Here is a 27,781-nt window from a genome sequence, read left to right as displayed (position 1 = left end):
CTACGTGAGCCCCTGGCGTCCGCTCCTCAATGTTGTATTTTCATGCTGTTTCTTTGTTTCTAATTGTCAATCTAAACAAAGGATGTGATGCTCATTTGGAAAGTTTAACATGAGATAATAATCACATGACTTCTGGTTTAATTCCTATTTAAGGCATAGTCTTATCTAGCTAGTGGTACCATATAACAATAATACCACACATGGGTGTCTTTTAACAATACAATGTCATTTTCTCACCGTTTGGGGGGTCACATTTCCCAGCTCCTGGGAAGTCTTTCTTTTCCGCCAGGCCTTGGAGGCCTTGGAGAAAGGTCTTCGTTTCTTAGAGCTTGTGCTCCTAGTGAGTGACCCATCCCGTGGCTGGGCCTCTCTGCTTGCTCACTTGTTTGTTTCATCCCTTTTATATCCCAGTGACTCAAGTCAAGACACACCCCACAGGACAATGTAACAATGACCACCCATTTCCAAATAGGGTTATAACCACAGGTCAAGAGTTTAGGACTTAATACATAGATTTTGGGGGACTCAATTCAGTGTGTTACATCCATGAATCATGATTCTGATTTTATTGACATTATAGAAAAAAATGAATATCTCAATTATGCATCTCTGTGCACAATCATTTCTCTAAGATAAATTTATAAAACAGAATTCAGTTTGAAAATATCCCTTAATCTCAAAGTTTTAATCATGTCCATTTGATGTTCATATCAATTAGTAAGCTTGATTTAAATTTTAAGAAAAAACACCTTAATTATTTCTTTCTATAAATGAGTGTCAGCTGTTTAATCTCGCCCAAATGAATGGCTCTCCTTTGGTTGATCAATCCGGAAGAGAAACTCTGCAGGTGAGAAGTAGCCAAGATACTCCACGGTATCCGGGGTAGTATCACAATGGTAATGCCCGCCTTCTCCATGGTGACTGAAAAAGTGAGTGTGCTCCAGGCGCAAATCAAACCCCTAGAAGAGACAAGAGGTTAGTATTCAGATTAGTTTGTGTAAGTGTTCTGAAGGAGCAGGGGTGGGGTGGGGTGGGGAGAGCCTTTCTTTATTTGTTATAGCAATTGGAGTTTTTCAAACAAGCACTACAGGAAAAGAGCAGATGTAGTTATGCTACATTAATACCTTATCATTTGATCTGCCTTTTGACCTATCTTAAAGTTGTTTCATATACTTATCCTCAAACTCTAAAAAAAAAAGTTGTTTCATATAAAAACAAAAAAGTAAATGGGAAATGCAGGTGGATCCTGCCTCTGCTGAATCCCCTCTGGCCATGGAGCAGGGATGTGATTTACCTTGCTACCACCTTGCACAGTGCTTCTCAACCTTCCTCATGCCGCGCCCCTTTAATACAGTGCCTCATGTGTGGTGAGGCCCCAACCATAAAATTATTTTTGTTGCTACTTCGTAACTTTAATTTTGCTACTGTTAGGAGTTGGGCAACACCTGTGAAAGGGTCATTCGACTCCCCCCAAGGGGTCACTATGCACAGAGAACCCAGGACCTAGCAGAAACAACAATGGAAAGTGGATTGTTGCAGAACCAGTGAGGGTGAAATGTAACACTTGATCATTTGATCTCCCCTTTGACCCACTTAAAATTTGTTCTGATTTTTATTATTTTAAAATTTCTTTTCAATTGAGGCTTTTCTCTGGTTTATTCTGTTGTTATTTTTTTCCAGTATATGAAATCTAGGATAGGTAATCTATAGAGACAGTAACTAGATGAATGGCTTATTGGGAGTGTGGGAGGAGAGGTTGGAGGGAAATGGGGAGGTAGTAGCAATTAGAACACGACAGAAGAAAATGTTCTGGAATGGACTGTAGTAATGATGTACAACTCTTTAATATGACCAAACTCTTGAAGTATGTGACATGTGAATTATATGTCAATAAAAATATTTCTAAAACATAATGTGGGATACAGGAAGGTTTTTCCCCAGGTAGTCCCCCATAATCTATGCCAAACCAAAGAACACATGGTCATTGCCTACACACTTGGAGGTCAACTGCTTAGAGGGTTATCTCCCTGTTGGTTATCCGCCATCTAGAGCAGCCAGACCCTATTGTCTCTCCCAGCCTAGGTGGGACCCACTTCCTGCTGATAAGGAGAGTGGATTGCTCCCTGGAAAGAGAGCTCAAAGACAAGGTCAAGCCAACTCCAAGAGGACCAAGATTAGGCTGCCATCTTGAATCTTGGATCCGTCCATCTTGCCACATATATGCTCCCAGTGCCTCCCCTTCCTACTATGTGTACACGCCTAGCTTGTCCCCCCCTATTGCATGTATGCCTATGGTACAATCCCTTCCTGTTATAATCTAATTAGGGGGGCTTGCACTTGGATATAGCAGTGATTGGAAATATGTTCTTGCTCTCTGCAGACCTGGCTGCTGAGATCATGGCTGTCCCAGAGGTGAGCGCTTGCAGGCTTTGTCTTGTCTGATGTCTCTTTAATTTTACCCCTCAATTACACAACCCCCCTTTGGACCCATTCCATTGTGGGGGCTGGTACTCCCCAACATAATGAATAAATAAAATAGGCAGAACATGTGTTCTGCCAGTTGCTTTTTTCCTTTAACAATATAGCTTTCTCTTCTTGGTGTATCAGGGCATAAAAAGCTCTCCTAGTGTTTGACATCTACATGGTATTCTATGGTACACACCGTTTCCCAGTTGAACATTAGATTGTTTCTAGTTCTTCTCAATATAACAATGATGTTCATAAATAATCATGTAACCAGTTCATTTAGAAATCCATGAAAATACTTAAGGAAAAACTTTTAGAATGTAATTGTTGGGTCAAAAGATAAGACCAATCATTATTTTGCTAAGTATTTTATTTCAGTTGGTCTGTATTTCACTAATGTTCTCTAAAATGAGCTTGCGATAGTATACAAGTATACGAAACACCAAATAAGATAATCGGATAGCTGAGTCCCAGTCCTGCAGCTTACCAGGACTTTGGTTGTCATTTAAAATGAGCGCCTTCATTTTCTCAAAGATAGAATCTGTTCTACCTAACTTACAAGGTAATTGGTCACTTGCTCCTCCATCTTTCAAGAGAATTCTAGATATATTCTAGTTCTCATCGGCAACACAAGAAGTAACTAGCCAATACATTTTTAAAATCAAGCCTTATCATTGTAGTATTCTGTAATATGAAAGATAGATACGGACTTACTGGGTCTTTGGAGACAAAAACTGGCAGACAAACCAAAGGAGCCTGCATCTCATAGAAACGCAACCATTCCGCCACCTCTTCATCAGAGTTCAATGGGCAGGACGAAAATTCTGCAGGCTATCATAAAAACACAAATCGACATAGTGACTACTGACCTGTTGCCATTAAGTCAATTCTAATTAATGCACAGCCCCAATGCACCAGCAGAACTGCGCCCACGGGGTTTCCAAAGCTATCATCTTCACGGCCGAATGCGCCTCAGAGGCAAAGATCAGGTTCGTCTCGTGTTCTTTGGGCATGTTGTCAGGAGAGACCGATCCCTGAAGGAGGACTTCAGGCTTGGTCAAGTAGAAGGCAGTGAAAAGCAGGAAGGTCCTTGACCTGGTGGCTGACACAGCGGCAGCAACAATGGGCTCAGACATAAGAACAATTGTGAGGCCGGCACAGCAGGGGGCAGTGTTTCATTCTGTGGTACATGCTTGCCGTGCGTCGGAACTGACTGGACAGCACCCAACAACCACCGTAGCAGCAGTGTGTACGGAAGCAGATCGTCACGTCTTTCGCCTGTGGGGCAGCTGGTAGGTTTAGGCCTTGGACTTCTCAGTTCCGCATAGAGTGCCCACTGTGCAGACCAGTTATGTGTAACTGAGTGTTAAAACTTAAAATACATATGCTGTTTCATTAAGTTAAAAAAAAGTAAGCCTCATATATTCTAGGACCCATTTTTGGTATCAAGTTATATACTTTCATTTCAAAAGCATACTCCATGTGTGTAAATGAAAACTGATGAAGGAATGAGGCCATTTCATATGTGAACAGGCTTCTACAGTTCATGGGAAAATTCCATTACCTTTTAACTCTATTTTTCCATTAAGTTTTTGGAACTCCCCTCTATCGTCCTATTTTTCATTCCTTAATGGTTTTCTCATGGAAGGAAAATGAGGCTTTCTATTCGCATAAACACCGACGGCCTCAGAACCCCGGACAGTTCTGCTCTGTCCTAATGGGTTGCTGTTGGTCAGCGTCAACTCGATGGCGGCGAGTTAGTTTGCTTTTTCTTAAACTCGTTTTCTAGGAGCCCCAGGGGCACAGTGAATGTCCAGTTGGGCTGCTTCCGGCAGGTCACTCTTAGGGAGAAAGCCGAGGCTTTTGGAAACACACAGGGGCAGTTCTACTCGGGCGTATAGGTCACTAAAAGAGCTCGACCACAGTGAGTGTTGATCCATTCTCTTGTGAGTGTGTTGCCATCCCAATAAGTAGCATCATGCCTGCTGGCAGAATGTGAAGGAAAGAATCCAGGCATTGATGCGCCACGGGAGAACCGCACCTGTGGCGAGGGAGAGGAGCAGCAGCCTCGTGGCTGCAGCAACAGGCTCCAGCATCACAGCTTTTGTGAGCATGCTGCAGGGCTTGGCACTGCTTTCAGAACCCACTCCATGGCACCTAACGACAGCAGTGCGTGCTGAGTTTGGGATTCGGGCAATGAAAGTTCGAATTGAGTAACGTGAAAACAGAGTTCTAGTCAGACATTATCTCACTATGTGATGTACCTACCGCATTTAATCTGCATACAGAAAAAGGATTTTCCTCAGGGTATCTTTAAAGATAGACTTCTCAATCCATACTGAAAACAAAACCCCACACATCTCCCGACCGATGCCTACCCTTACCATAATGTGAGCCTTCACTTGACCCTTCTCAACCAGGAAAGTGCCTCCCATCCCGACAGGCTTTTCTCCATAGTGATTTCCCAGAGTCTGCCTCATACAAGTCACAAAGTTAAGGTTGCCAGTTCTTCGTTTGGCCTTCACCTCAAGGACCTGCAGAGAACAACAATATCCATTACCACCGTGGAAACGGCGATGGCTTAATGCTGTCATGCAAATAGTCACTGCTTGTCTGTTCAGAGCACCCTCAACAGAGTTGATGCGCCTCCAGTCCTCTGTGAGAACTGATCCGTCAGATATATGTCAGTCATGTGTAGCACTTCAAGTCTCACTCATGCTTTCCTGGGGAGTTCTGGCTAAAGCCTGCATTTAACTTTGGAGACACATCAGATGTGTCAGGGTGAAAAGAAGTTCAGCGCCCCCTGGCTGCAGGCGTGAACTGTCGGTAATGGGAATTACTGCAGTGCTTACATTTTCTACCTTCCTTCACTATTCTGACTGAGCCTATGTTATTCCTCTTAGGTTATTTAGCCTTGACTATGAACTCCCCGGGGGGGGCTCCTGGGGGCCCAGTCTGGCAGCAATCTGTTGGCTGCTCACTGTAAGATCAGCGGTTGGAAATCACCAGCCTCTGTGGGAGAGAGATCAGACTTTGTACTGCCATCAAAAGAGTCTGTGTTGGAGGAACTGGTACCAAGGGCTCAAGTAGAAAGCAAATGTTCTGAAAAGAAGGATGGCAACATATGTACTTGATCCAATGGATTTAAGGATTGTTATAAGATCTGTAAGAGCCCCCAATAAAAAGGAAAAAACATTACAGTTTTGGAAACACAAAAGGGCAGTCCTTCCCTGTCCTGTAATCACTATGAGTCCCAGTGGATGCAGGGCACGGAGATGTGCCCTGGAGGTGCTGGGTGGGCACCGTGCTGATGGCAGCTCAAACCCACCAGCCAATCCGTGACGAGAGATGGAGGGGACATCTGCTCTAGGTTTCAGAACTGTATCGCTGCAGAGGGTGGCAGTGAGTCAGACATTATTTGATGGCAATGTGTTACGTTAGGTACTTCATCCTCAAAGAGCTGAAGTGATTCTCTCTTTTAAGACATCTAAATGTCTTCACTGCTCACACTTACAGACATCTTTTTACACAGTAACAGGAAGTAAATATAAAAGCATGAATTCATCTTACCTTCTTCTTGGGAAAACTTTCCCACTACCCTGTCTAGTTCAATAGATGTGTCAACAGTTATTGCCCGTCCTCCCTGCTGGGGAGGTGATTCCACTCACAGAGACCCTGTCAGACAGACTAGACCTGCTCCGCACGGTTGCCCGCACGGGTGTCTGAGGGAAGCAGGTGCATCATGTCTCCCACAGAGCAGCTGGTGGTGTGTGGCCTGTTGGTCAGCAGTCCAGTGTTTAACCCGCTGGGCCACGAGGTCTTCTTGGAACGAGCAACCACTAGTTTTTCCACCTACAGGTAGGCAGCAGCTGTTCTTTTAGCTGCATGGTTAGTTGAAGGAACTAACTCATCCTGCAAATTAGTATCCCATTAATTATCTTTCTAGTTACTCAGAAAAAAACCAAATTGCTCTCTGAGTAGTATTCTTTTTTCTTCTTCTGAGCATTACTCTTAACCTTAGTTATAAATTAGACTTACTGCAGAACTTGGGATCTATCACTACTGGGTTATTTAGGGAGTTTTATCATAAGTAACGATGCTTTGTTTGTTTACAAAAGCCATGTTTGAGGCAATAAAACATTTAAAATGTCAGCTATTTGTGAGCAGTTAGTGAATACTGCATTGTTATGGCAATCACCTTGCCAGGTTGTCCCTCACTGGCAAAAAGATTAGCCAGTAAAGCACACCCAAAATCATGGTGTTTCTCACTGTACTTCTGTAGCATGCAGCCTCCATCCGCAGGGTTAACACGGGCAAAGTAGCTTCCATTCACAGGAGCCCGGTGTTCACTTTCTGTTTGAATCACCGGCATAAACTGAAAAGAAAGGTGCATAAATCAAAAAGAAAGGTAAATAAATGAATTAGTCAACCGTGCTGCTAGATACTGTCAAGTCCTGACTCCCAGTGACCCTGTGCACAGCAGAATGAAATACTGCCCAGACCCAGGGCCCCTCACCATGGTTTCTAGGTGTGAGACCCCCACTGCCGCCACCAAGCCAAGCCCGCTTGTCCAGGGTCCTCTTTTGCGCTTCCCGGGTTTACTTTCCCAAGCATTGTGTCCTTCCTCAGGGACTCGTCCCTCCTGATAACATGTCCAAAGTCGGTGCGACAAACTCTTGCCATGCTTGTTTCTGGCTGGGCTACTTCCAAGACAGACGTGTTTGTTCTTTGCGCATGGTCCCTTCAAGAGTCTCCAAATGCACCCGCTCTCCTTCAGTCTTCCTTATCGCTGACCAACCTTCACACGCATTTGAGGCACTGAAAACACCGTGGCTTGAGTCAGGTGCACCGCACTCTCCAAGTAAGATCCTTGCTCTTGAACGCTTTACAGAGGTCTTGGTTCAGCACATGTACTCAGTGCAAGGTGTCCTTTCATATCTCAACCACTGCTACAGGAGCACTGATTACGCCGCCAAGCAAGATGAAACCCGTGACTACATCAGTCTCTTCTCTGCTTATCAAGATGGTGCCTATTGGTCCACTTGTGAGGATTTTAGTTTTCTTTGCAGTGAGTTATAAACCATCCCATTGGCTAAATTCTTTGACCTTCTTCAGCAAGTGCTTCAAGTCCTCCTTATTTTCAGCAAGTTACTGATGCACTTACTCTATTAAGATATTCTCTTTAGAATATCTACTAGGTTAAAACGTGACAAAGTATTTCATCCCAGAATTTAAAGAATTTTACTTCCAGACCCAATGAAAATAGGAAATATTCTAAAGTGTTTGCAGTAATCCTTAGTGTTCTCTAACATTTGTAGCATTTCCTTCAAAATGTTTGTCTTTAACTTTTAAGCTTTTTCCGTGAGCAAAAGGCAAACAATGTTGCTTCTGCAGCAGTTGTGTGATCACTGACGATTGGTCACACCTGAGGAGCTGTATGTGAATGGCTCATTAAATGTCAAGAAACACTGGTGTGATGTTTTTACTTGGAAAATGGACGGATGTACGTAGTAGATATTACCTGTGGCAAATAATCAACACATTAAAAACCCATTTTCTTACCCAAAGCTGCCCTCCACCAAAAGCGAAGTATCATGGAGGAGCTAGGAATTCTATGATGTCTAAGGATACAGTGTTTTACAATCCAGGGTCCTGAGCAGACCGTGATGGGAAGCTAGACTTGTCTCATGCTGCTTTCCCCCCAGAGTATATCTTAGAAAAACAGTATAAAATGATGATAATATGACATCAGCGACTCACAGTTCAAGAAGGCTCTGTTTTCTGGTAGGGTAAAAAATGTCAGATCAATAAAATAATTGCAGAATATATACACTGACCTCAGAATTGAATCCGAGTGTCTGAAATGGGCCGGCTCCTGCTCCCAGAATGAAAGCTCCGGGCAGCTTGATGTCTTTCGCAATCTTATTCAGGTCATACACCTATAGAGGAGGACAAAAAAATGACTTTAATCAGGCCACATTGGGGCCTCAGACTCATAATTCATAACTTACAGTAGTTCTCCGGTTTTCTTCACATTCCTGAGTCCATAACACTTCCTTTCCACATTGACCAATGGATCTTTTACTAGTGAAAACGAAGAATCCACCCAACTTCTACAACCTTCATTTGAATATGAAGAGTGAAAGGTCAACACTTACTTTTTTGAGGTTTACCAGAGGCATTAAGTAAGGCACACCTCCTATTTCTGCAATCCTAGTTTTTCCACAGATGCCTAAAAAACATAAGCCATCTTCAACAGAGGCAGGACATTGAAATATAAATGACAGAAGACTCAAGTTTTTAGAGTATACGTCTCTATTCTAAAGGAGTTTTACACATAGCAGAGGCTGAAAGATGATCCCTATTATAACCACGTGTCTCCAATAACTTGATAAGCAAAGATGGCTTGATGTGGTTGGTGACACGGAGCCAACAAAAAGTTGATGATAGGGTAATGTTTAGACTTGAGGAAATGTTCAGGTTTGATTTTTAGATTTTTAGAAATAATTTATAATGACCTTTAAAATCTAGGGTTTCCTGGTTTGGGTTTTTGGTTTTTTCTTTTTTTGCTAAAATTGCTCTTAAATATGGAATATTTTCCTCTGGTAGAATATCAGCCTTTTTAGAAAATCCATTTTGGAAAACCTTCTTGTCACAGCTGCTATTCTGTAGGCTGCTATGGAACTATTAATGAGAGAACGTCTGGTGAGAGAAAGTTTCTTAACATTTTATTTGCAAACCAGAAAAGGTACCTTTTATTTAAAATTAAAAGGGGGAAAGAATACATTGCCTTTGTTTGGGAAACAGTCCTGTTAGTTTCATACTAACACATTACCTAGTAATTACAGTTGCTCTATCTCTTTAGCCGAGAGGATGTACAAAGTTCTTAGAGGCCTCATTTGTAATTAGGGATTTCAAAAATGTTTTCCATACAATTAGCAGAAGTTACTCATGGAGCAGACGCGACTAAACGGTAGCACCATGGAACAGAAATGCAGAGAAGCCATCCTGGGTCCAGGCAAAACACATGTGGACTGTGGAGACGGAGAAGCAGAGAAACACAGGAGCACAGGAAATGATGGTGAAGCAGTAAGTTAAGTTTTAGCCCTATTGAGTTCAAGTCATTATTAGGTGACTTGAAGGTGGAGACAACCTGTCCAAAAACCATACTCACTGCCATCTAGTCGATGCTGACACATAGTGATCCCTTGTGGGTTTCTAAGACTGGACCTGTTTATGGGACTAGAAAGCCCCGTCTTTCTCCCACGGAGCTGCTGGTGGTTTTGAACTGACAATCATGTGGGTCGCAGGCCAATGCATAACCACTACACCACCAGGGGCTCTTCCGACCTTACTAGGTAAGCTCAACTAATATTTGGCTTTAAGAAGACTTCAAGGGATATTTTTGGTTGAAGTTTTAAAGATTATCTGAGGTTCATTCCGTTTCTAAGGCTCCAGGAAATCTGAATTCTCTGAGAATTTGAAATCTTGTTCTATATTTCCCCCTTTTCATCAGGATTCTTTTTAGGGATCTTTTATCAAAATCTTCAGTAATGGCAGTCAGGAACCATCTAGTTCTACTGGTCTCATGCAAAGAAAGTAGTCGTTCGTGGAGGTAATTAGGCACACAGCCCATCTCTAGTTGTACTTTGGATGGCTGCTTGCGAGCTTTTATGTCCCCAGCACTATGCAATGAACTGGGTGGTAGAAGCACTAATTAGACGTCAGTATGGCAAACCGGTTCTTAACATAGATGTCAATTATACAATAAAAGAACACTGTGAGTTTCCTCATTTGAATGGACATAATGGGAGAAGCTTGGACATTAGAAGCAGACAGACATAGATACTGAATTTTAAATTACAGATGAGGTCAGGATGGGCTCATTTAGCCTCTGAGCCCTAGGTTTCTCATTTATCAACTGGTAGTGTTGTTGTAAAACTGGTGAACAGATCAAATATAGTGTTTCCACACTGTCTGGCAAAATGTATTGATTCAACCGCTGTTAGTTTCCTTTCCTTCCCCCTTAGAAGACTGGACAGAAGACCACCTGACAAATTCCAAAGAGGGATGCAAGTAGTACGTGGAGGACTTGAATATAAGGCTTTTGAGACCCCTTCTGTGGAGGAAAGCAAGGCAGTGTTTGAGAGAGATCTCACTGAAGATCTATCAATAAACAAAAGCTGATTCTCAGAAGAAAAAAAAGACCTCTTCTGATCTTCCAAAAAAAACAAAAACATAAAAGTTAAATTGCCATAACCGTCACTTGAACAAATAAAATCAAACCCCCTCATATAGTATCAGGTTCTAGTCTATTAAATAACTACTTATATAACCTAAGAATATTATTAAAAACCACAAAATACAATCTCTTTCCACAGGACATACAGTTAAACTTGACCGATGAGAAAACAATGAGCAAAATTAAGTCCAATTTTAAATAAACCTTAAAAAGTAATTCCGGTTTCTACAAAGACTCAGACTTAAAAGTAGGCACTAATTATGAAAATCGCTTACCTTTGGCAGGAAATGTAAATGGTTCCTGAGTCAAGTCAGGACAGTCAACTACAGAGACCTGTGCATCGGCAAAGTTACCTCTTAACCCCTTCTGCAGAACTAACAAGGACACAGAAAATGATCACTTACATTAGGTCGAAACTAGGCCACTAAATAGCAAATCTCCTCTAACATTTTTGGGCGTCACACTCCCAACCTAAGCTTAAAAATATTAAAAGCATTAAAATTAAGACACAAAAATATCTTTCTTACAGCAATTACAAAGCGCTGGAAATAGACAGAATGCACTCAGGGCCAGAGCCTTCATTCCATTTGGGAAGAGGATTCTAAAGACTCATTGAAATGTCAATATTCAAACTGCTTTAAAATGTCTGATTCCATTTATATGTATACCGTGTGATAAGGTTTTGTGTCAGTCCCAGGACATGACCTAACAGTGCAGGCTCTGCTGTGAGCAAACAAGCTATGGGGGAGGACCAGGGGTGGAGGTGAGGGGTGGAGTGTGTTACTCAAGTCACAGCCCCGATGCAATTGAAACATTTTCTCCGGAAGGAATGTGGCCTTATTCCTACAGAAGCGGAGGGGCGCTGTCAGGAAGCTTGTTTGTTTTCTGCTGGGTCTGGGTCCTGCATCTAGCACACCGCCCTCCAGTTCTTCCTGCTACATTGCCTCGGAGCTGTTAGCAACCTGCCATCTGACCCATCACCAGACCTTCAGACCTTGGATTCACGCTCCTGATGCCTGCGATGTTCATGGTCAAGTTCAGACATAACTGTAACCATCAAAAGCAACATCTATCTTGCCTCAAACATTGATGTTTGTTACATTGTTCATGTGGAAAATAAATAGGCAGTAGCTATTTTACTACTGTCATCAATTCGAGATGTCAGATTAAGATAAATTGATAAGGAGAGGATTATTTAAAAAAAACCCACACTTATGAATTCAGAATAGTGGTTGGTTATGTCTGGAGGTAAGATGATTAATTGGGAAAAGGAGGCTCCTAGGATGCAGGAAATATTCTGTATCTTCTTCTGGGTAGTGGTTATACGGATACAGATATGGTTAACATTCGTGTAGCCTGCACTTCACATTCATGCTCTTCGTAGATAGGATAGACATATGATATGTCCATAGACATGTAAAACCACAACAAAGAAACAGCACTGGTGTCTTGAGGTTATAAATCTCAGAACAATGTAGTTGAAGGAGCAGCTGACAGTCACATCAGCCTGCATGGTTTACTCCTAGAATCACTCTCTCTAAAAATAAAAGGTCATCCTGGAGCAAGCCATATAAGCATTACCTACTAGATCTTTTATCTATGAGCATAGACAGCAAATCCACTCAAGAGTTTCCTGTCAACACCAATGATGACTAATTTATGAACACTTAGATTAAGACTTAGGATGTAGATGAAGAACAAAATCTAATTTTTACCCACTACAAAGGTTTCAAGTTCTTGCTACAAAATAAAATTTTCCTGTAAAAAATAGAAAGGGAGAGGGGGAAGGAGGAGGAAGGGGGAACCGATAGTCATGATGGATGTATAATTCCCCCACCCCACCCCAAGGGGGAGGAACAATGGAAACGTGAGTGAAGGGATACAGCAGATGGTGTAACATATAGAAAAAAAAATTATCAAGGGTTCATGAGGGTGGGAGGGTGGGGGAGGGAGGGAAAAAAGAAGAGCTAATAATAAGGGCTCAAGTAGAAAGATAATGTTTTGAACATGACCATGGCAACATATGTACACATTTACTTGATATAATTGATTTATGGATTGTTACAATATCTGTTAGAGTCCCCAATAAAATGATTGAAATAAAAAAGGAAAAGTGAAACATGGATTTTGAGCTAAAAATTTGGAATTACATTTTTATTTTGTACTGAATATGTTTTGTACATATACAAGGAAAACAGAAACTCAGAGAAACGGGTGGCAGGAGAGCATCAGAGGAGTCATGTCGAATCCGATGTCCTTTCTCATTGGGAAGACAGAAGAGACTGACAGAGAGAAACATGAATACATACAGGCCAAAACTACGAATGATCCAGATCATCTACTACCTGGCAGTAAATTTATGAAAATACAAGAACTTAAAGGCTGTCTCTCTGACACACACACTCTCTCTCTCTCTCTCTCTCTCTCTCTCTCCCTCCCTATTCAGGTTTTCCTTGTCTCATCTTTCCTCTTCTAATTGTTATTTTGAGAAGTTTCCTTAAATTTTTGTTCGAACTAGGTGAAATATATAAAAATATACCCCCCAAAGCAAGTTCATTGGCAGTGTGATACATTAAAAGAGGGAAAAAATAGTATATTGGAAACATAGTTATATACACAGTTGTATATGACATATTTAAGGACTGTCATTGGTAGAAAAATAATATAGCACAAAATTGTGCAATTCTGGGCATCACACACATTTAAAACAGATTACTATAGTTAATTTCCATTTGTAAAGCATGTCATACCAAGAATTTTCAAATGGTTATTTTTTGCTATCAGCCTTTTTTGGGGGGGAAGCGGGTAGGTGAGAGGGTGCACTGAGACTTTTCAAACATACTAGTAAAGAATAGATACCGTGAAAGACGCAAAGCTACCATTGCACTCACCTCCGGCTAGTTCCTCTAGACTTGGCACGTGAAAAGAAAACTCAGCGCACGCCATTTCCCTTCTGCTTTAATTCAGGGCTACCAATAACACGTCTGTGGTGAATTATCATAAGACTTCACCTTGCACCAGGCATGAATAACCGCGGATCTAGAAATGGACAAGGCAGGTTAGTTATTAATAGAGGACCAAAGGGCGTTTAGGCTTCTGTTGGGATCTTTTAACACTTAATTAAAAACACACAAAAAATCCTCTTTCAGTTTTGAGATTAAAAAAATAAATTTTTGTACACAAATGTTCTTAACTTTGAAATATTTTTCTCAAACGAAAACAAATGGCCATCAGGAGGTAAATGGAGAGACATCCTCCGTGCAATTGGAGAGACCCCTCTAAACAAAGCCCCCCATTCCCCAAACCGCCAGGCCTTCTAGAGACTGGGTCGGCCCCAACAGCGTGCTTTGTGGAAAAATACGTGAGCCACACCCCTGAAGACAAAGAAGAAACTGGGTTTATGTTTTTAACATCATTCTTGACAACAAATTTTCTTTTTTTGTTGTTGTTTTTTTATTAAAAAAATTTTTTTGTTTTATTTTTTTGTTTTTGACACCATATTTTCTACAAATACATTATTGCATATTTGGGACTTGGCATTCACCTTAGTATTCTATCAAATACCAGAACTTATTGCTCTTTAATTTCTTAATATGCACTCTCACTCACTCACTCACTCACTCACTCACTCACTCACTAACTCCCTCTCACTCCCACTCACACACACACAAAAAAATTTCTTATTATGTACAATATGGCCTAAAAAGAATAAAAACTCTAAAAAATAAAAATAAAAAGAATAAAAACTCTCGGTGATAGGCCCACATTGCTATAGGATCATACCTTATCATCTTATGCAAATTCTTTTTTTCTTATGCAAATTCTTGAATAAATTGGTATGTAATTATCCAGGAATGGGATAGTTTAACTATTTATTTTCAAGTGATGAACAGAAAATACATATAAATAATTCGTGTATTATAAAGAATATCTATATTCTTTTCACCTGGATTCTCCAAATAATGTTTTGTCACATTTTTAAAATTGAGCAACCAGCTATGTATTAGTTTTGTTATGAACATATCAATCTACATAATGATTAAGGCTCAATGAAAATCTTACATAATTGCACATTCATTTCTAATAAGGATAGTAAAGTACTTAATACAAATATATTTGTTTCCAGTAGAAAGACTCAAATGAAAATCCAATTTATAAATCCTAACTTTATATCCTTTTAACACTAAAAGGTCTGTTTTAAATTGTATTTCCCCTCCAACTCAGCAAGAGTGTATGGTCTGAATGACTGGTTTATAAAGCTCAACTCTTTGACAGGCAAACAGTGAACACAGAAGGAAGTGCATTTGTGTGTGTGTGCTTGTGTACACAGGAGGGGCTATCAAAAAGTCTGTGGAAAAGTGGAATTAAAGGAGAATAGATTTTTCCCAGGGACGTTTGGAAGCCCTGTGAGGGTAGTGAGTTTGGACTGGTGTCTGTACGTGTGTTAGGGTGGGGGGTAGGATTGGAGTGGGAAGGGAGAGGATGTTAAGAGAGAGGTTCTAATACAAACTTCGAAGGGCTCAGGGGTTGGGTGGCCCAGAAAGGGGTCCTGGTGGTGCTGTGGGACAGACATTGGACGGGTGATTCCGACCACTCCATGGAAAAAAGATGAAGTCGTCTGCTCCCATTAAGACCAATCGTCCCGGAAACCTTATAGAGAGAATAATGAGTTAGAACGGACTCAATGGCAGTGAGCAAAACACAGTGGGCGCCAGTTCAGTCTCAATCACTTACAAACAAACCATAGAGCAGACTTAGAATAATCAGGGTGTGGGAGGGCCAGCTTCATTGGCCTGCAGCTTGTGCAAGCCACTTGGGGCCATGCCTTCCTGATGGGGCTTGGTAAAATGTCCTGTTATTATCTTAGAAGTTTTGAAAAATAATTTCATCTTTGAACTTACGTTTTGCAAGTGAAGTTCCAGGGGACAGTGGAGCATGTCAAGGAGCAGAGGAGAGGGGTGAGATGTGCGTGTCCACCACCTTTCCTTGCCACCACCCCCTTTGCACTCAGCATTTGTGAATCCTCTGGGCACAGAAAGAAGCCCTGGTAGCCCGGTGTTTAAAGGGCTTGGCTGCTAACTGGCTGGTCAGTGGTTCGAACCCACGGGCTGCTTGGCGGGAGAAAGGTGTGGTGGTCATTTTCCCTAGCATATATGACCTTAGAAACCCTTAGGAGGAATTCTACCCTGTCCTATAGGGTCACTAGGCGTCGGAATCATAACACACAGGAGTTCAAGTAGCCTCAGAGTAGCTGGCTTCCATAGGGTGCTGGCAGAATATGCATGTATTACGGAGTGAAATAAAAACAGTGAGTCGCTTTGATGCAGTGTGTTTCTACTGTTCTAATGTATTTCTTACTAGAATATGTATGAAGGGGCGTCACAAATTTTGTGGGAAACTTCCATTTTCTTTTAATTCCATTTTCCATGACCTTTTTGAAGCCCCTTATACATTTCTGTATGAGCTATGAAATAAGAACTTTTTGAAACTTCAGTGATTTTGCATACGCGATAAATATTCGTTTATTTGCATTTAAAACTAGAATTGCACAATCTAATGGTCAATGATAAAATTCATGTCAACTAACTTATTGTTCTTTACTTGGAATTACTTTAAATAGCAAATACAAAAACAAATTGAGGGACCATAGAAATAAAAACGTTTCTTCTGCTTTTGAACAAGGAACGTTGCATTTTCATGCTGGACTAAGTGTGCAGCCCTGGTGCGGTGCTTCCTTGTTGGGCTGCTGCCTGCCTGTAGGGCAGGTAGAACGCCCGCGGTTTCTCATACCTATAAATCATTACAGGAATGGAATGTCTCATCTTTCTCCTTCAGAACGGCTGGTGGGTTCGAACTGCTGACTTTGAGGTTCCACCAGGGTTCCCTGGTGCCTGACTCAAGCCATGATATTTTGTCATCACCGTACATGGAACCTTCATCTATGTGTTTGAATTGTCATTGGCGAAGAATATTGAAAATACTGTGAACTGCCAGCAGAACAAATTTGTCCTGAAGGAAGTACAACCAGGGTACTCCTTGGAAGGGAAGATGGCAGCGTGATTCTTACAGAATGTGGACAAGTCATTAGGAGATACCAGTCCCTGAAAGAGGTCGTTGTGCTTGGTAAAGTAGAGGGACTCAAAAAAAAACGAAGAAGGCCCTCCATGAGGTGGAAGGACCCCGGGGCTGCAGCTGGAGCTCAAACATAACAATAGTGAGGATGGCACAGGACCGTTGTCCTTAAAGGGACATGTGCATCAGCTGCAGGGGGCTCTCCTCAGATGGGACTTGAGCCCTCGAGTTGTTGCACATCGGGAGCCAAGTGGGATAAAGTGACCAGGCTACCCTGACGCCCTTCCTAATCCTGAGGGGACACTGACTGTATAAACTCAAAGGAAGACAACTTCACTTCTTGTATCCTTTGATACAAGAACTCAGAAAGCAGTTGGGGGGTGGGGATCACCGACTCCCTACACTTGATCTTAGCCAAAAGGCCGAGAAGCGATCCCGACTCCCTCTTTTAAAAAGTACTCTTGGGGAGAGAGGATTACCAAAAATAACTAGCTTAAGCACCCGTTAGGAAAATTCATTTGTGGGGTGGAGGGAGCCCTTGTGGCTTAGGCAATGACATGTTGGCTGGTAACGGCGAGGTCAGCGGTTTGAAACCACCTGCCCCTCCGAGGGAGCCAGGCGAGGCTTTCCATTCCTGTAAAGGCAGCCCGGAACCCCAAGGCTAGCTCGACCCTGTCCTCTGGGGTCGCTAGGAGTCCAAATGGACTTGAGGGGGTGGAGAGAGCGCAGCAGTAAACATTCCTCGTGATACATTAACCAACTCCAGGGAAGCTGACCCTTTAAGAGTGAAAGGTGGCGCTATCTCCACAAGTCCGAAGGTTTCTGGAAGGGAACCGGTGGAGTAAGACTGAGCTCCCGTTCAAAGGTGACACAGTCGAGCCTGGGCCAAGCACGATCTTTACCTAGTATTTCAACACAAAACGGATAGTTGAAGGCAAAAGTATAGGTCAGAAACCTCCACAACTCCTTTGCCAACCTAGAATTTCACAGTCTTGTAACCGAGAAAGACGCAAGAAAGTCAGAAAGCAGCGGAGCGACGGCGACATTACGGGAACCAAACCAGCCCTTCTTCGTAGTCTGCGTCACTTCTGCTCGCTTGTCGCCCGGTTTCCGTCATTTGTCAGAAAGCTCTTGGCGGCAGCACTTACCCAACGGGGCCGCGGAAGCCTTCCCCTTCTTGGCAGTTCCGCAGTCGACCCCGCCTCCTTCGGGAAGCGGCCCCGCCCCGCCCACGGTAGCCACACCCCCAGGAGGGGCCGGCGTGGCGTCTCGTCTCCGCCCTCCTCGCGTTGGTCCCGGCGTCCCTCGGTATCGCGAGATTTCGCTTCCTTTCTTAGGTGGGTGCTGCGGACTTCTCGGCCGTTTCTCGCGGGCGGCTGAGGAGAGGTAGGTGGCCCTGCGTCCGCCGAGTGGCTGCGCGGGAATGCGCTTGGAGCCGCCCATGGAGCCCGCGCCGAGGGCGCGGAGGGCACTGGCCGGAGACGGGCCGAGCTGGCGCTCACCGAGCGGCCTTCTCCGGAGACGCGTCGGGCCGCTTGTGTGGTTTTCCTGAAGACCAGGCACTTTCGGGGCTTGGGAATCGGACCCCGGGGTGCTTCGGGCCTAGCGACGAGGCAGCGGCCCAAGCACAGGTTATTCTCTTACGGGCCTGTCTCGGTGCGTCTGGGAGGAGGGAGAGGTTAGCGTTTCCCCATCTGACTTGTTACTGACGCCATACCCCCCCCCCCGTTGCACGTGGCTTGTAGCAAGACTAGTGTTTCTCTGGCTGATGGGCAGGGAGAACCCAAGTAGGGTCTAAGTGGAGTCAAGGCTCCACTGTACGCTGCAGCCTTCCACAAATGAAAGTGCTTTGATATTTTAAGTGAGAATCCTGGTCGCGGATGCTGTCGGCCACGTGGCGTCCAAAATGGCTGAATCCTTGAATGGGAAGACAATAGGAAGCCCCAGAGCCCGAGAAAGTGACTTTGGAGGTGGTTGGCTTTATTTTGATAATATGGCTGTTTTAAACGTTCTATTTATCTTTTTATAAACATTTAATCACATGCGACTAAGTCGATTGGACTTGATGTCGAGTTTTGGCTTGAGCAGGTTTCTCTACCGAATTTAGGATTTTGGGTTTAAAAATGTGTATCTCAAATGTCTTGCGTTATCAAACAGGTCCGAGCACTTTCACCGTTTTCGTTCTTTTGCAGTTGTATTAAAGACGTGCTCTTTGGGGACTTTCTACAAGCCTGGTGTAGAGTAGAATTGCTAAATGCTACTGTTTGAGAATCACAAGTGAATTTCCTGCCAATGTGGATTCAGAATGTGGTGGAAATGGAAATCTGTTTAAAACTATTTGAATACCGATGTTAAGTTTCATGGGTTCCTATTAAGAATCTTGATCTATGGTCAGCGTACAGTTCACGCTGTCTAGGCAGTTCTGGCTAGTAAGTGGTGGCTGGCATTACTGGGATAATGGGTGCTTTTGATGGATTCTTCCATTGAGTGCAATAAGAGGCAGAATGAAACCAGCCTGTTGGTTAGGGATTGATTGAAAATGAATAGAAACCTTAAGACTGATATCAAATGTACTTAAATTCAGTGCCAATTGTACACGTTGCAACTTTTAAACTTTTCTATAAACATGCTTAGTGTCTATCCTCTGAAACACTGGGAATCTACATCATACTTGGAATTTTGTATTTTCAGGATTTCATACTTTTCGCTGAGGGCCTGGGAGAATTTATTACGGGATTTGATTCTCCCCAGTACACAATGACCTCAGATTTAACAGCTCCTGAGGAATTTGAAAATCAAAGGTAAGTGTTCTTCAGATCAACAATAAAAGCTGTTTTACTGGGGGCAAACTGGCCACTTTATTAACTGAAAATACTGAAAAACTGAAATTTAGTTGCTTGTTAAATCCCCTGTAGGTTCAGTAATTGGAAAAGCATATTTCATTACAAGGTACTGTTGAGTCTATTTGACTCACAGTGAACCTATAGGACAGGCTAGACTCTGCTCTCTTTGGGTTTCTTGTGTTTGTACGCCTTTACTGGAGCAGAAGATGGCACCATTTTTCCCAGAGTTGCTTCAGTGCCTTCTCACTGCTGACCTGCAATTAGTAGGCCACCTTGTACGCCCACTATGACATCAGGGCATCCTATGAGTTAATTAGGAAAGATTTTGAAAAGTTTGGTTTACATTGACCTTCAAAGCTATTTCAGTGTGATTGATGAGATTGTTTGTATTCAAGAATGTGATGCATCCTCAGCCCTGTGGGACATGGTTTCTTGATATCTGAAATCCTGATTAAATTGGTTGGTTTTTATTATCAAAGCAAACATCAACCTTACAAGTAACCTCAATATCACATAATAAAGGATGCTGGCATAAATAAAATGGAATGTAGGTATTTAGTATCTTATACATTGGGGGTAGGGGTTTGTAATTGAAACCATATCTTTTGGGTGTTCTGTACAAGGTTATGCCTTGGGCTGCTGAGTTCAAGGTTCGCACCTGCCATTCCCTGGGGCCCTGAGGAGGTCTGTTCACGTTGGGGCACGTGGGGTTGTTGAATCAGAATTATATCCACAGCAGTTTTAGTGTTATACAGGTTTGTTTCAAAGGGGTTATGGCAGTGAAGTGAGACAGAAATTTATATTTACCTATGTGCTGTGAATATGGAGTTGTATCAGTTGTTTTGAAGATATCTGGTCTTCAGAAACCATTGCCTACAAGTCCGCTGACTCATGACCCCTTGTGGTATATAATCATTTGTCAGTGAGGATTAAGAGTATAGGGATGGAATCTAGTTGGTCAGTCAGCTAGCTCATAGCCAATGAGGCCTCTGGTCACGGCCGCCTGGGAATTCTGGGAAATCTAGTATTCCCTCCCTGGAGGTGTGAGACCGCACACACCCTGGGATACTTAGCAGCTAACAAGACACATGGACCCACCCTGATGCAGAGGCTCCTGCCAGTGCTGTGATGTCTCCAAGGCCACTGGATCCAAGGACTTTTCTACCCACTGGCCTGTGATCTTCTACATTTGGCATCATTGCATGTGTTTAAACTCTTGAAGATCACAGGCCAACATGGAAGCACTACGGGACCAGGGCCCGGAGGACACCTACCATTACCCCTTTAATATAACTAGTGCTGACTATGTGTCCTTGCTTGAGGAATATCATGAGAATACAGTATTAGTAGTGTAGCGTGCATTCAATGTTTTCTTTTTCCAGTGATGACTCTGAATCTTCTGGTAGCAGCTTATTTAAAACTCAGCGTGCGCTCCCTTCACCCACGCGGCGGAGACAAAGCCCTCGAGGAAGATCCGAGCTTGCTGACTTTGCTCGGGCAACAGATTCCTCGAGCGATTCCTCTTGGGAACCCAGACCACTAACCTTGAAAGCTGTGTTTGAGAGATTTAAAGCAAAGAAACGTAAAAGAAAGAAGAAATACAAGGCGACAGGAAGACCCAGGGGAAGACCACAAGGAAGCAGAAGCAGGAAAACCTCACAAATAGATCAAAAGCAACTTAAAGATCGAGGCACTGGCTTCTCATTTTTAGAATCAGAAAATGGAAGAAACTCTCTTCCGTGGAAAAAAATTTTAACATTTGAAGTGAGTTGGTCTTATCTGCACAGCTAAAATTTGAGTTGGAAATTTGCTGGGCTACTTTTAAAATCCTCAGCATACCAAGAAATTATTTTACCCTGTAAGTTTTATGTATACATCTAACCTGTAGCTTTGAAAATAACACTAGACAATGGTTCTTAACCTGTGGGTCGCGACCCCTTTGGGGGTGGAACGACCCTTTCATAGGGCTTGCCCAATTTATAACAGTAGCAAAGTTATAATTAGGAAGTGGCCATGAAAGTGAGATCTTTATGTCTGGGGGGTCAGTACAACTTGAACTGTATTAAAGGATTGTGACATCCAGAAGATTGAGAACCACTGATCTAGAACCTGTAGTAATTAGTTTTGTAGCAGTCACCCCACAAAGCTAACTTTCATAGTTGCCTGGTAATTGCTGGGAAGTAGTAATGGTAATTCAATAATCCGTTCTTGTTACATATACATTTGCAAAGCGTCATCTCTTCCCCCTCCCCAGCTTATGTAGTCATCTTCAGAGGCAGGAAGGAAAATGTGAAAGATCAGAATAGGGTGCCTTAATAATGTTATTTTGGTTTATAGCAAGCTGTTGCAAGAGGATTTTTCAAATACGTTGAAAATCTGAAGTATGAATATCACCTTAAGGAATCTTTGAAACAAATGAATGTTGGAGAAGATTTAGAAAAAGAAGATCTTGATAGTCGCAGATATAAATACTTAGATGATGATGGATCCATATCTCCTATTGAAGAGCCGTTGTAAGTTGAAGCATGTGAAATCATTTGGCAATTGGAATGACCAAATTATTTCCCATTGTAATAGTAATTCTTAGTTTTTCCATTAATTTGTCAGTAGACTGAAAGGAAATCAGATTTGGTAGCCCATGAGCCTAGGTTCCCCCCAAGTTTCTTGTTCACATCTATGAACAGCCCAATTCATGTTGGGGAGAACGCCAACATTCTTTTAAAATATCAGTTGGATGGTCATTCCAAACTGAGAAGAGTTAAAAGGGGATAATGGGAATGAAATGCCATCTGTAGGGGCAGGGCATCATTTATTCCCCTGCTCAGGCTGTTTTGGTAATTGACTTACTGGCACCTGAATCTCAGCACTCTTCCTGATAATTGTTCCTTGTGAGGCCCATCATCCTTCCCTTAAAAATCGTGCTTTTGTGCCATCCAAACGACAAAACCGAGTGGGATTCTGACTCTAAGTGACCCTGTGGGTTTGAACAGCAAGCCTCATCTTTCTCCTGCAGTGGCTGATGGGCTTGGAGCCTAGAACCTCACAGCTAGCAGCCCAACGTGCCTGCAGCACTCGTGGTTTATGCCATCAGTAGCTATTAGATAGCCGAGAACCAAAGAAAGTGAGGGGGCTATAGCATGCATACATGTCGCACTTCACTTTGGTCGTGTCCTTAACAAGGAAGTCATGAATTAGTCATTCATGACCTGATGTGTTTAAACACTGCAGGGTTGAGGATGAGGATCCACCTCTGGAACGAAGTGATGACTGTGATATCAAATTAGTGGTAGGTGATTTCTATTTTTATCTTGTATTTCAGTAGGAAGCTTGCATTTTCAAAATGCTGAGTAACTTTCAAAATGCTTGGATTTTATTTTGGAAGGTGAAGTTTTCCACAAAAAAGCCAGGCTTTGCATGAGTTAATGTGAGTCTTAACTCTAGATGAAGGCCCAAGTTATTGAAGTAACCAATTACTGTTGTTTTCTACTTGATACAGGAAGATAATTGCTTTATAATAAGCTGTGAATTCCCAAAGAAGAGGAAGGCAAATTTAGATGAAGACAATATTGAAGATGTTACAATGTTTCCGAAGGAAGTTTCTAAAACAAAGATACTGGACCAGGAAGACAAATGACTTGATATGGAGTCAAGAATAAAAATGTCAAGTGAGGTAATAAAATGCCCTTGTTCCCAGGAAGGCGCTGATATGGTGGGCGTGTACGCCCACATTAACGGAGAGATTCATGGAAGAGATTAGTAGAACGGATACTGTGTTTTATACCAGGAGCTGCTCTGTGTAGGAAAGTTGGGATATCAGAAATTACTTGCTAGAAATACTCTGACTGTGCTTGCTGCTGCACCAATTTAGCTGAGATTTTGAAACCGTCCTGGAGAAAAAAGTCAAATGATTGATCGACAGCTTGGCACAAATTGTGTGGTACCTATTTTATTTGCATTTCTCATTTTGCAAATGGCTTCCCATACAAATGCCAACCACTTAAACTCCCAAGTGCTGATGTTCATATTTATACTATGTGTTAGGGTTCTCTAGAGAGACAACCAGACTACTACTAATTTATATATATATATATATATATATATATATGTGTAAAGACATATAACAAGAAATGAACTGTTAAATTATGTACACATATATAATATAGTAAATGAACAGTTAAATAATAAAGCAGTACAAATGGCTCAGTCCACCTCACTCCCGAGAGTTGAGACACTGACAGTCATTCAAGTCTTGAGGGCCACCAAGTAGTCCTCAGTAAGAGAGCTAGGCTATCCCAGCACAGGCAGCAAACGGCAAGGCAGGTCACCAACAGTCAGCCAGATGACGGTCCTACAGTCCCCAGCTGAAGAGATGTCAATTCCAATGGTGTGCTGAAGCAGGTCTTGAAGGAACCTCAAATTACAGCGACACAGTCCACGGGTTAGGTGTCCCACAGGTAGTGAAGCTTGCAAATTGAGGCACAGAACAAGCAAGACAGCTGCACACTGGTCCGATGATCAAAGAGCAAGAGACAAGAAAGGTGAGGCTCACTGAGCCATTTATCTCGCCACCCTTCAATCCTACATGTGTTTATCGGCCAGGCAGGCACAATAAACTCAACTTGTCAGCAACCTATTATTATCTTACCTCAGGGGAACACTGGCTGTGTGCCCAGTAAACTACCTGTGGCTGCTGAGGGGGAGAGATTTGTAATCATAAATCCCCTGTGGGTGATCCACCTACTGTGTCCTCTTAGGGCATATATGTCAATAGTCTGCTCTTAGATAGGGTCACAGCCTACAGTTCTGTAACTGCACTGGTGTTTGTGTTTGTTTAATTAGTGGACAAACACTCAAAGACAGGTGCAAGAATAAATCCTCTTTTGCAACCCAAAACTCATTGTGCAGTATGAGTTTTGATACAGATAAGAAGGGACATGTCATTAAACCAGTCACTAGAGCACAATAAGACTTGTCAGGTTATGACAGTTGTGGACAGTGTTCCCAGGTAAGGAATATGCAGATATTACCATAGGCATTTAAAGCTGTGTGTATTGGAAACATGCATTTTAACCCCAGCAGCAGAGTAGGTCATAGAGGCCATCTTCATTTTAACATTCTAATTTTCTTACCGTGAAACATTTTAAGATTGTCTCCATTTTTTTTAGACATTTTATCTTGAACCTGATGGCTGGACTTTGAGGTATGTCTGATGCTTTTAAGCATGACTTTTTAAAAATCAGTTGTCAGTACATTGTAAACTATGTTGACATTTCACTAGACCTTTGTGTGGAGGAGTCTTAATGGTCATAACATTTCATCATAAAAGTGGTACCATGTATATCTGTAGGAGAGCTAGAAAACTACAGAAAGGGGTCATAGGGATTTAAGTTATATTGCATATTCTTGCAATAGATATTCTAGAGTATATTCAGTATTAATGAAATATAATTGATTAGATGTACGTTTCCCTGTGTTAGTCCCTTTTTCATTGTCATTACTGATTGTGCATCGTAATCCCATCTGGAAATTGATTCTAGACCTTACCTTAGAAAATTACCCTTTCTCACAATCAGCCCCAAGTGGTATTCATCCCCAGCCACCCTGGGCTAGGTCAGTTAAGGATTTTCTCTAACCTTAGTGACGTTCTACAATTCAGCTTATACTTTGCCTGAGGTTCACTGACTCTGGCACAAAATGATTGATTTATTCTTACTTGAGTGACTGAGATGTATAAGGATATTGGTTTTCTTGCAATTTGTGTTCATGTGAAAGGGCAGGGCAGATTACAAATCATTAACATTCACTGGAATGTTTTCTTGATGGTTGAGGTCTATCCCGATGGGGCCTCGTCTGTAGACCCAGATCGTTGGAAACGCCTCACAGAGTAACTGTGTGGTTTGCTTTACTCGCAGAACTGCTATTGGTTGGATCTGTGAGGAAGAACCGCAAGACAAATGTGTAGATAGTAGGAACAGTCTAGTCTAATACTTGGTTTTGATTCTAGGTATTGGTGTAATCTGCACATTTCCTAGGTAAGTTTAAACTGGCTTCAAGTGTCATCTTTCAGCATACTGGTACATATAGTTCATGTGATGAATTTAACTGTTCAACTGCTGAATGATTCAGACATGAACTAAATCTTCATTCTGATTGAGCTGGATAGAACCCAAGAATATGCTTATTAAAGTTAACAATTAAGTAATTAAAATTTTTTTTAATATTGTCACCATAGGGACTGCAAGGGATTTCAACTCAATGTTCAGGTAAGTCCAATATGCTGATTGACTCCATAGTTTAGCAATAAACTATAGTATGATGATCTTGTTAATTCCATTCTTTGCATTTTCCCAATAATTTTTTAGAAGCCTCAATTTTACATGTAGGGAGACAAGATATAATAGGTTGGCTGATTAAAATGAACTTCATGGTTCCTTTTGGAATAATGAGGGGTAAAGACTAGGTGCCTATTATAGGAATGCTGTATTTTTAAGACATTTTGGAAGTAAGCTTATTTTTGAGTTAGTATGTATGTTAAACAAGGTTCTCTAGAGAAAACCAGGACAATGTTTTTTTCTTTTTTAGGACAATGGTTTTATAGATCTATATAGCACAAAGGAATATAATAGCTAATTAGTCCACACAGCAGTACAGAGGGCTCAGCTCAACTCACTAGGGCTGCTTGGTTCAAGGTCAAAGAGCAATGCAGGCAGACCAGCCAGCCAGCAAACAGCAGGGTGGGTCATCAGCAGTCAGCCAGATGACAGGAAATGACAGTCCCCAGCTCAAAGAACCTGAAGCTCTAGTGACAGGGTCCACGGATTGGATGTCCCACAGGTAGTATACCTCAAAAGTTGAGGCAGAGAATTTAGCTAAGGCAATGCACACTGCTCATTACCAGAGGGAGGAGGGGAGGGGTTCTCACTGGACCATTTCTCAAACTGCGACGTTTTTAGTTCTCACTGGCCAGGTAGGCACAGCATGACGGTAAACTGTAGGAAGAACGTGGTCCTGTTCAGCACTGCATGGTATCTGCATCCAGCAGCCTTTTCCTGCTGGGGTGTTCAAAGGACAGTGCGATAGAAAGTCAGTATCTGGCATCGTTGGTTTTCGTGGCTTTGTGCATGTTAAACCTGGTATTTCTATTGATACAATTCACATAATTCCTTTGAATGATAACCTGCTGGTTGATAAAATGTTAGGAGCTGATTACTTTCTTTTGTAGGATAACTGAAATCGAGAGGAAGGGCAGAATGAATCGGATCCAAAGATGTAAGTAAGGCTTTCTAAGCAGTTGGCTGTTCCTTAGCAACAAAACGCCTGCATACTCATGAAGTGTAGCGTGGAGAAGCTGCTTTCATGCAGCCTCAGTCTGAGAAAGTGGGCACAGCTGATCATGGTGTCCAGACGGACAGTTGGGGCTGAAAGGATGACAGGTTTTGCTTCCATCACTGTGGATTAATTGCAGTGGTGACAATGAGACCTGTAACACTTTGCTCAAGCAGTATTAAAAGTTAACAATGTAGAACTATTTAGCACTAATAGTTATTTCCCCTCCAAACATAAATGTACTTTCTACTTCTAGGGCCCTGAAGAGAATAACAAGTTTCAGGTATGATACTGTTTCATCAAGGCAAACGGTTGGTTACAAAATCTTGTTAGGATTTCTGCAAAACAAACAAAAAACTCAAATTTTATTTCAGCATCATGGTTCTTGGATTTATTTCAAAGTCTTGGTAGCATAGTGTTTTATCATCACTACTTTATTAAATGATTTAGAAACATGTTAATTTCTAATTACTCAAAATGTATACATTCTGTGGCAGGATGTTATGATGACAGGCAAATTGTTCAACTGCTCTGAAGAGGCTGAGTGAAAATGGCCTTTCTGAACATCCATGTACATTAAAGATCGGTCTAAAGTAATATGTTAAAAAAACAGCTTTTGGGGGGGGGGCTTACAGCTCTTCTCACCATCCATCCATCATGTCAAGCACCTTTGTTACTTTGGTTGCCATCATTTACAAAACATTTTCTGCTCGAAGCCTTGGTATCAGCTAATTTTCTCCCCTCCCCCATCCTCGTGAACCCTTGATAATTTATCCATTATTTTTTTTCATGCCTTACACCACAACCATTGTCTTCACCCACTTTTCTGTTG

General features: G+C 42.1%; 2 protein-coding genes, 6 non-coding genes and 1 pseudogene across 28 annotated transcripts; 7 read left to right on the top strand and 2 right to left on the bottom strand.

Annotated features, from left to right (window-relative positions):
* Nucleotides 1–18,082, bottom strand: C4H11orf54 (chromosome 4 C11orf54 homolog). 2 transcript variants are annotated; one of them, XM_075546457.1, is made up of 9 exons: nucleotides 17,683–17,898; nucleotides 13,600–13,747; nucleotides 10,984–11,082; nucleotides 8,625–8,698; nucleotides 8,304–8,405; nucleotides 6,665–6,841; nucleotides 4,851–5,000; nucleotides 3,181–3,297; nucleotides 1–959 (listed from the first exon to the last, which is right to left on the bottom strand). In XM_075546457.1, the coding sequence occupies exons 2-9, from the start codon at nucleotides 13,652–13,654 to the stop codon at nucleotides 786–788; spliced, it is 948 nt and encodes a 315-aa protein (XP_075402572.1). In that variant the 5' UTR covers nucleotides 13,655–13,747; nucleotides 17,683–17,898; the 3' UTR covers nucleotides 1–785. The 2 variants fall into 2 exon arrangements, with proteins under 2 accessions (XP_075402572.1, XP_075402571.1); XM_075546456.1 differs by lacking the exon at nucleotides 17,683–17,898 and adding an exon at nucleotides 17,929–18,082 and having other exon boundaries at nucleotides 2–959.
* On the bottom strand, nucleotides 16,988–17,214 carry LOC142447411 (U2 spliceosomal RNA; annotated as a pseudogene).
* On the top strand, nucleotides 18,083–27,587 carry TAF1D (TATA-box binding protein associated factor, RNA polymerase I subunit D). 20 transcript variants are annotated; one of them, XR_012783965.1, is made up of 10 exons: nucleotides 18,083–18,166; nucleotides 19,472–19,581; nucleotides 21,006–21,387; nucleotides 21,961–22,136; nucleotides 22,852–22,909; nucleotides 23,120–24,628; nucleotides 24,789–24,823; nucleotides 25,628–25,655; nucleotides 25,856–25,886; nucleotides 26,846–27,587. XR_012783965.1 is itself a non-coding variant. In XM_075546460.1 (7 exons), the coding sequence occupies exons 2-6, from the start codon at nucleotides 19,538–19,540 to the stop codon at nucleotides 23,255–23,257; spliced, it is 798 nt and encodes a 265-aa protein (XP_075402575.1). In that variant the 5' UTR covers nucleotides 18,083–18,166; nucleotides 19,472–19,537; the 3' UTR covers nucleotides 23,258–23,293; nucleotides 24,789–27,587. The 20 variants fall into 20 exon arrangements, 3 of the variants coding, with proteins under 3 accessions (XP_075402575.1, XP_075402573.1, XP_075402574.1); XR_012783964.1 differs by lacking the exon at nucleotides 25,628–25,655 and having other exon boundaries at nucleotides 23,120–23,293; XR_012783959.1 differs by having other exon boundaries at nucleotides 23,120–23,293; nucleotides 25,856–27,587.
* LOC142447750 (small nucleolar RNA SNORA40) lies at nucleotides 24,434–24,560 on the top strand. The gene has a single exon (XR_012784406.1). It is a non-coding gene; the product is annotated as a small nucleolar RNA SNORA40 (small nucleolar RNA).
* Nucleotides 25,446–25,579, top strand: LOC142447724 (small nucleolar RNA SNORA18). Its single transcript, XR_012784382.1, has one exon. It is a non-coding gene; the product is annotated as a small nucleolar RNA SNORA18 (small nucleolar RNA).
* On the top strand, nucleotides 25,707–25,778 carry LOC142447773 (small nucleolar RNA SNORD5). The gene has a single exon (XR_012784425.1). It is a non-coding gene; the product is annotated as a small nucleolar RNA SNORD5 (small nucleolar RNA).
* On the top strand, nucleotides 26,638–26,776 carry LOC142447631 (small nucleolar RNA SNORA8). The gene has a single exon (XR_012784300.1). It is a non-coding gene; the product is annotated as a small nucleolar RNA SNORA8 (small nucleolar RNA).
* Nucleotides 26,984–27,114, top strand: LOC142447676 (small nucleolar RNA SNORA1). Its single transcript, XR_012784339.1, has one exon. It is a non-coding gene; the product is annotated as a small nucleolar RNA SNORA1 (small nucleolar RNA).
* On the top strand, nucleotides 27,446–27,518 carry LOC142447626 (small nucleolar RNA Z40). Its single transcript, XR_012784295.1, has one exon. It is a non-coding gene; the product is annotated as a small nucleolar RNA Z40 (small nucleolar RNA).
* Nucleotides 27,588–27,781: the final 194 nt, after the last annotated feature.

The sequence above is a fragment of the Tenrec ecaudatus genome, chromosome 4, assembly GCF_050624435.1.
Source record: "Tenrec ecaudatus isolate mTenEca1 chromosome 4, mTenEca1.hap1, whole genome shotgun sequence".
NCBI lineage: Eukaryota > Metazoa > Chordata > Mammalia > Afrosoricida > Tenrecidae > Tenrec > Tenrec ecaudatus.
Note: the sequence above shows the minus strand (reverse complement) of the source record. Positions and strands in the feature narration are given on the sequence as shown.